This window comes from Chiloscyllium plagiosum, chromosome 9 (assembly GCF_004010195.1).
Source record: "Chiloscyllium plagiosum isolate BGI_BamShark_2017 chromosome 9, ASM401019v2, whole genome shotgun sequence".
Taxonomy (NCBI): Eukaryota; Metazoa; Chordata; class Chondrichthyes; order Orectolobiformes; family Hemiscylliidae; genus Chiloscyllium; species Chiloscyllium plagiosum.
In genome coordinates this window covers 22,514,291-22,522,684 of record NC_057718.1, presented here as the reverse complement: position 1 = coordinate 22,522,684, position 8,394 = coordinate 22,514,291, and the positions used below count along the sequence as shown (strand labels likewise).

At 44.1% G+C, this 8,394-nt stretch overlaps 1 protein-coding gene across 1 annotated transcript in view; it reads right to left on the bottom strand.

The window, feature by feature from the left end:
- ryr2a (ryanodine receptor 2a (cardiac)) overlaps positions 1-8,394 on the bottom strand; it is a 749,067-nt gene that overhangs the window by 289,839 nt on the left and 450,834 nt on the right. Inside the window, exons 26-27 of the mRNA XM_043695572.1 lie at positions 6,632-6,840; positions 3,058-3,232 (exon numbers count right to left, since the gene is read on the bottom strand). Of these exons, the coding sequence (XP_043551507.1) occupies positions 3,058-3,232; positions 6,632-6,840 (384 nt within the window). The remainder of the gene's footprint in view (positions 1-3,057; positions 3,233-6,631; positions 6,841-8,394) is intronic.

The following is an 8,394-nucleotide window of genomic DNA, read 5'->3' as shown; positions in this document are numbered from 1 at the left end:
CACCTATCGCATTTCCAACGCCCCTCCCCCAAGTCCCTCCCCCCTACCTTTTATCTTAGCCTGCTGGACACACTTTCCTCATTCCTGAAGAAGGGCTTATGCCCGTAACATCGATTCTCCTGCTCCTTGGATGCTGCCTGACCTGCTGAGCTTTTCCAGCAACACATTTTCAGCTCTGATCTCCAGCATCTGCAGTCCTCACTTTCTTCTGCCATTGGAAAACCCAAATTCTTATAGTCTATCCCTGGCACCACTTCCCCTACTGCCAATGGGCCAGCCTGGTTTTCCAAAGCATGGATGAAGCTTCAGCAATGTTGAAATGCCAGCATTCAGTGATGTCTCTGGGTCCTCACTGTCTCCAATGACCAGCCACACAATTTCTCATTCCCAACCAGTGACTAGAGGGATGTGAGACTGGAGGAAAATCAGACTGAGCTCCCCCGCACTGCCCCAGACCCAAAGAGGTGTGAGCCTGTGAAATTCTACACCACAGCAGTTGAGGCCAAATCATTAAGTGTTTTGGAGTTAGATTTTGTTCCTCGGGCTAAAAGGGATCACGGGCTATGGAGTGAAATCGGAAACAGGGTACTAAGTTGGATAATCAGCCATGATCACACTGAATGGCAGAGCAAGCCCGAGGGGCTGAATGGCCTACTCCTTCTCCTACTTTTATGTTTTTATCAGATTGTGCCTCCCGGCACAGAATCTCCCCTTCCTGGTTTTGTCCTTGCCACCTCTGGCTCCAGGCCCTGGCAGACTAGACCATGGCTGTAACTCCCCTTTCGCTTGTATCCCATGTCTGGCAGAGAGGCAGCCTCTGATTGGGTAAACAGCCACTCGCAGATTCTGACACTCCTGATCCCTGGGGCGATCCCCTCCAGAATTTGCCGCTCCCCGTCAGGGACTTTTCCAGGACAAATCCCACCACCCCACCACTCACCCCTCCTGGGGATTATTTGTGCCTCTGGTCACAGGCAGAGGAGATCCCTACAAAGGGTTACCTTGATTTACCTTTCCAAGAGAGGGATGGTTCATCAGCCAGTCTCCAACCACATCCACACTGAATTCAAGAAGCAGTCAGTAATAGAAACTTAAATTGGAATACATGACTTAAAGAAAAAAATTATTTCCAGAAGTTTTCATGACTCCTGCTCTGAGTTAATATCTGAGCTTTAGTTTCAGCTAAAGGCTGGTAAAGCATCAATCAAAGATTTGCACGGACATCAATGTTCTAACAGTAAATTATCTGTCAACCATGCCCAGCTACAAATAATATGTAGCAGTCAATAGATAGTTTGCTAACTCATTGATACAAGCTGTTGATGTTAAAGTGAGATGGATACGCCCAAAATGTACATTTTTTGTAGCCAAGTTTAAAAGGGCCAATCATTAAATTTCAAATGTATCACCGATCTAAGAACTTTTCCTTTATTCTTACACTCGCGTTCTGTCCAACAACCACTTCTCTCTGCAATGGCCCCTTTCTTTTAAGTTCAAATACCAGTTGTCATTTCTAGAGTTCTAACAAATGCAACTCAAAAATCTAAGAAAACCCACAGCTGTTTTGGTTCTTTTACTAATCTATTGTTTGGACCTCAGGGGAAAAACCAGCAGGTCACAGGAGTTGACAAGTGTTCTATCCATAAGATCCATGCCTTGAACAGCACTTCTTGGGGAGTCAGAATGACCAGGAATGTTTCCTCAAGCTCAGTGATTTGTTATGTGTATTGAGGTAGAGTGAAAAGTGTTGTCTTACATTCATCACAGGCAGATAATACTATATAAGTGCAGTTGGACCGAAGGGTCTGTTTTCACGCTGTAAACCTCTATGACTAATAGACTGCAGGGTACAATGTTACAGCTTCAATGCTCAAGAAGCTTGACACCATCCACAAAGCAGTCTGCCTGATATTCATTCCCTACCCCACCGATGCTCAGTAGCAGCTGGGAGTACCATCTATAAGATGGACAGCAGAAATTCACCAAGAATCCTGACACAGCACCCTCCAAACCTAAGACCACTACCACCTTGAAAGACAAGGGCAGATGGGAACACCATCACCTACAAGTTTCTCTCCAAGTCACTGACTAACCTCACTTGGAAAGATATTGCCACTTCATCAGTGTTGCAAGGTTAAAATCCTAGAACTCCCTCCTGAAAAGCATTGAGGGGCTACCCACATCAAATAGACTCCAGTGGTTCAAGAAAGCAGCTCACCAACACCTTCTCAAGGCATTTAGGAATGAGCAATAAATGTTGGCCCAGCCAGCGATGTCTACATCCCAGGAATAGGCAACAGTAAAAGAAAGCTTGTGAACTTCCACACTATTTGTCTGTACATCCTTCAATCTCACATTTGCCTCTCACGCATGCACTCTCCTCCACTGACCCCAATCACCATATCACACTCTTAACCACCCTAACTACAAACTACATAAGCCTAATGAAGGGCTTATGTCCTAAACGTCGATTCTCCTGCTCCTTAGATGTTGCCTGACCTGCTGCGCTTTTCCAGCACCACACTGTCGACTCTGATCTCCAGCATCAGTAGTCCTCACTTTCTCCTAACTACAAATGCTCTTGCTCTTCCCCTCCAGCTTCTCAATGCCCTTGTGCTATTGGTTTTCCCACCCACTGGGCCATTAATCTTTCAACTGGGCTGGGTGTTGGGCAGGACACCTGGAGATAAAGTCCACACGATTATAATCTGAATGCAGGGCAATTGAGTTTCACATCAAAGCACCTCAGTAAATATCAGAGTCATTGTGGGTACATCCTCTTGCAAGACCTTCATTTAAAAGGTAAATCAGTCAAAGAAATCAAATAAACTGGTTGGATAAAACCTTGTCAAATTCATATTGAATACTCCTGGATTATGATAAGCCAAGAGTATACCTGATAATAGTGATTAATTCCATTATTTGACCCAGTATTGATATAAGGCTAAAGGTTCTCAAAGTTGTGCAACTTTGATTAACCTTTATTTTGTATTTTTTTTAAAGAAGCATGTACCAGTTGTAAAACTCTTTTCCAGACGCACATTAGTCTCTGCTTACCATCTGCGACTTCAAAATCTTTGAACGCAAGTTCAGATCCTGAGTCATCCAGCAGAACCTCCCCATTCAGAGTGAACGTCATGGTGTACTCGTTCATATCGACCAGGCAGCCGACAACATCCCCGGCCTGCCATGAACGGCCAAAGTGCTCGTTGCCCTGGTGCCACCGTTGTGCCTTAGGGAAAAATCATGGACAATGTGAACAATTAAATGGAATTGCCCCATGTTGAATGTTAAAGAGTAATATCTTTACCCATCCTGTCATTGTCCAGTCACGCAATGGGTAAATATGGTAAATGCTTTAGAGAAATTCTAGACAGGGCATGGAGGGTTGTCCTTTCACACTAAATTCCATTATTTCCAGCAAATGTTCAGCATTCGTTCAGGATGGGCTAAATAGTATACTTGCTCATTGAATGAAATGAAGTGGGATGTCAGTGGTCCATATATCACCTCTCCTTAAAAGATGTTGTACTTGACAATGATGCCACACTGGGTTAGGACTGTCCTTCCAGTTGTCAGAGAAAATGGTTGGGATGGTTAACGTCTCATCAAAGTGTTCCTCGAGAGGAAGTAATCAACAGCACCTCAACTCTCACAGCAGTGAAATTATTTGGCCTGGCGAAGGGCTGGCCATCCAATTAAGGATGATGGCCAGGGTCTCAAAGTTAGACAGCTGGTCAGAAGCTCTCTATGAAGGAAGCAGCAGACTATGAAGAAGGTAAGAAAGATGGAGAGTGGTGGTGGTGGCGGGGGGGGGGGGGGGGGGCTTCAGGACAAAGGGGGGGGGGGGGGGGACTTCAGAACAAAGTTGTCGTCTCCCTGCCTTTTTTTCAATTTGCATTTAACTGGCCTTTTCATCCACTTTGAAGGAGGAACTGCTCAACAGTGCAGCACACAGGAATGGCTTTAGATCAGTCAGGAGTCCCAGGGTCTGCTGCCAAGATGCCATCTCCAAGCTGGCCCCTGCCACCTGCGGAAAGCTGGAGGGCAAATCAAATATTCCAGCCCACCTCCTTCAACTGACCTTCTGTCCATAATGAGCTATGGAACCCCTATGGAAATGGACCAGAAATGGGATGAGGCTTGGGTTTACTCGAGGTCACAGGTTTAAGGTAAGGGGCAAAAGACTTAAAAGAGACCTGAGGGGCAACTTTTTTCATGCAGAGGATGGTGCGCATATGAAGCAGGCTGCCAGAGCAAGTAGTGAAGACGGGTACAAATATAACATTTAAAAGACATTTGGAGAGGTACACTGATAGGAAAGATTTAGAGGGATATGGGCCAAACACAGACAAGTGGGACTAGTTCAGTTTAGGAAACCTGATCTGCATGGATGAGTTGGGTGCAAGGGACTGTTTTCATGCTGTACGACTCTATGATGATATGATTACCTAGATTTTGGACTCAAGGTCTGGACTCCTGAACCTGCATGCCAACACAAGAACTAAGGACACTGGAGATCTGTAACAGAAACCAAAATTGCCATAGAAACCTAACAGGTCCAGCAGCATCTGTGAGAGGAAAGTAGAGATAACGTTTCAAGTCCAGGAAATCATTGTCAGAACTGAACAGAAATGTTGGGGTGGGAACACAGATGTACCGGTTAGGTGAATTGGCCGGGCTAAACTGCCCATAGCATTCAGGGTGAGGTGGATTAGTCAGGATAAATGTAAAGTAATGGGGAATACTCTTCAGAGGGTCAGTATGGACTTATTGGGCTGAAGGGCCTGTTTCCACGTTGTAGGGATTCTAATTCTAATTCTAACACAGTGGCATTCTGTGCAGCATGTTACCGCTTTTAAATATAGTCTAACACAAAGTTTGAAGATGTGGGATGACTACTATTGCAGAGTGAGGTTTGAAGTATAAACTATGAAATAACTCCACAGAGTCCAGAATCACATTACCAGGTCACCCTTTACACGTGGGAAGTCCTCAGCTATGGTTACAGCCTCAACAAAGTCAACTCCCAAGGTGTCAGAATGTCTGGAATTCCTGTTTTTATCTGGGCTCTCTGATTGGACCAGATTAACAGCCACAATCAAGGAACTCATATTCTATGAAGTCCACCTGGCAGATCTCATTACAATCACCACATCCTTCCCCCTCTGAAACCAAGGACATAGGCCCACTCTTTTTCTTATATCTCCTGCTGAGGCATTTTAACACTAGGTCAGGATTTCTCAGACTCTACATCAGGTATGAGCAGCATGTAACGCACAGTAGGTCGCCTCTTGCATCCAGAGCATCTCAGAAGAAATTCATTCTCTTCTTCAGGTGATAAAGGCCTGGAGGCGGTGACATCTGCTGTGTCTATCTCGGAGGTTTATAAAGTCATGAGGGACATGGATAGGATGAATAGACAAGGTCTTTTCCCTCGCACGGGCAAGTCTAAAACTAGAGGGCACATGTTTAAGGTGAGAGGGAAAAGATTTCAAAAGGACCTGAGGAGTAACTTCACCCAGAGGGTGGTGCATGTTTGGAATGAGCTGCCAGAGGACATAGTGGAGGTTGGTGCAATTACAACATTTAAAAGACATCTGGATGGATACATGGATAAGAAGGTTTTAGAGGAGTATGGGCCAAATGCTGGCAAATGGGACTAGGTCAGAATGGGATATCTAGTTAGCATGGATGAGTTGGATCAAAGGATCTGTTTCCAAGCTATGTGACTCTGCGACTCTATGATTCTACGACACAATTTTCTAACAGGACCTGCATTTACCACTTCCTTGGGCAATTCCTACCATAAATGCACTACCCTCTGTTTGAAAAAATTGCCCCTCAGGTCTCTTTTAAATCTTTCCCTTCTCACCTTAAAATGATGCCCTCTACTTTTGAACTCCCCTCCCCTAAGGTAAAGACACACAAAGAACAAAGAAAATTACAGGACAGTAACAGGCCCTTCAGCCCTCCAAACCTGTGCCGATTCAGATCTTCAGTCTAAATCTGTCGCCTATTTACTAAGGATCTGTATCCCTGTACTCCCTGCCCAATTATGTATCTGTCTAGATACATCTTAAATGATGCTATCTGCTAGCAATGCATTCCATGCACCCTCTGCTTTAAGAACTTTCCACGCATATCTCCCCTAAACTTTTCCCCTCTCACTTTGAAGTTGAAACCCCTAGTAATTGAGTCCCACACTCTTTGGAAAAAGCTTCTTGCTATCCAGCCTGTCTGAACCTCTCATGATTTTGTAGACCTCAATCAGGTCCCCCCTCAACGTCCATCTTTCACATGAAAGTAATCATAATCTACTCAACCTCTCTTCATAGCTCAAGCCCTCCACTTCAGGCAACATCCTGGTGAACCTCACCTGCACACCTCTCCAAGGTATCCACATCCTTTTGGTAATGTGGCGACCAGAACGGTACGCAGTATTCCAAATGTGGCCGAACCAAAGTCTTATACAACTGGAACAAGCCCTTGGCTATTCAGCCTTATCTGTGTCCCTGTTTCTGGAGGAAAAGATAGGCAAAATGCACAGGGCTCTTCGATGGACTATTTCTATTCTCTTCATTGACACGAACTCAAGGGCACGGTCTTTTTTATCTTCCAACATACAAACCTTGAAACCGTCAAAAACAAAGGACTGGTCATCTGTTCCGAGCTCCTGATCCGGACGGCAGCCTGGCCTGGTCCAGCCAATGCGCATGTCTTCAGCAGTAACTGCTTCAAATTCAAAGTACCACTTCCCAGTTTTGACTGCATAAGTTTTCTCAGCTCGGAAAATGCGGAACCTCTCCGCTGCATTGCTCAGCAGATCAGATCTTGCGGCTAGAATACAAGCACACACAAGCCAACAAGTCATATGTCGTTCCAGTAACAGAATTGTGACTTCAATACTGAAAGCCACCTCAGGTGAGGTGAAAGGTGAATTCTCATCCCTACAGTGCAAGTATTGTTAGGGGGCCAAAATTGGTGGTGTACAGAACAGTGAAGAAGTTTACCAAAGAGTGCAATGGGAACTTAATCAGATGGGTCAAAGGTCTGAGGAGTGGCAGATGGAGTTTTTCCAGGTAAGTGTGAGGTGCAGCATTTTGGAAAGGCAACATAAGGGACATAAGGGCAATTGTTTCACACAGAGGATGGTACGTGTATGGAAAGAACTGCCAGAGGAAGAGGTGGAGGCTGGTATAATTACAACATTTAAAAAGCACCTGGTTGGGTATATGAATAGGAAGGATTTGGAGGGAAATGTGCCAAATGATGGCAAATGGGACTAGATTAATTTAGGGTATCTAGTTCGCATGGACGAGTTAGACCTCTATGACTCTATGTGTGAATTATCTGGAATGAAACAGTGTATTCATATAGCCATTATGCAAATATTGTTACAAGGAGATCAAAGCTTGAAAATAATATGTGACCTTTTGAAAGGATAGACAGGAAAGAAATGGTAGTGGGGGAGCTCTGTTAGTATGAGATGGAATAAGTACAATAAAAGTAAAAGATCTTGGATTGCAAAATGCAGAATCTATATGATGGAAATAAGAAATAACACGGTCAAAAAAGACTCTGGTTGGAGTACTCTACATGCTCCCTAACAGTAGTCATATTGTAGGGATGAGGCTATATCAGGAGGTGATGATGACATGTAAAAAAGGCAATATGTTCATCATGGGTGACTTTAATCTTCATGTAGATTGGGAAAATCAAATTGGCAGAGGTGACCACAGGGAAGAATTCAGAATATCTTCAGGAATTACTTGCTGGAGCAATTTGTTGTGGATCTAAAAAGGAGTCAAGCTATTTTGACGTGATAATGTGTAATCAGGCACGTTTAATAAATTATTTCTGGATGACTAAAGAAATTGAGGGTTTGGTTAAGAAAAAGAAGGAAGCATATGTCAGGTACAGACAGGATAGATCAAGTGAATCCTTAGAAGAGTATAAAGGAATTAGGAGTATACTTAAGAGGGAAATCAGGAAGACAAAAAGGGGACATGAGATAGCTTTGGCAAATTGAATTAAGGAGAATCCAAAGAGTTTTTACAAATACATTAAGGACAAAAGGGTAACTAGGGAGAGAATAGGGCCCCTCAAAGATCAGCATGGTGGCCTATGTGTGGAGCCGCAGAAAATGGGGGAGGTACTAAGTGAGTATTTTGCATCAGTATTTACTACGGAAAAGGATATGGATGATATAGACTGTAGGGAAATAGATGGTGACATCTTGCAAAATGTCCATATTATAGAGGAGGAAGTACTGGATGTCTTGAAACGGGTAAAGGTGGATAAGTCCCCAGGACCTGATCAGGTGTACCCTCAAACTCTGTGGTAAGCTAGAGAAGTGATTGCTGGGCCTCTTGCTGAGATATTTGAATCATC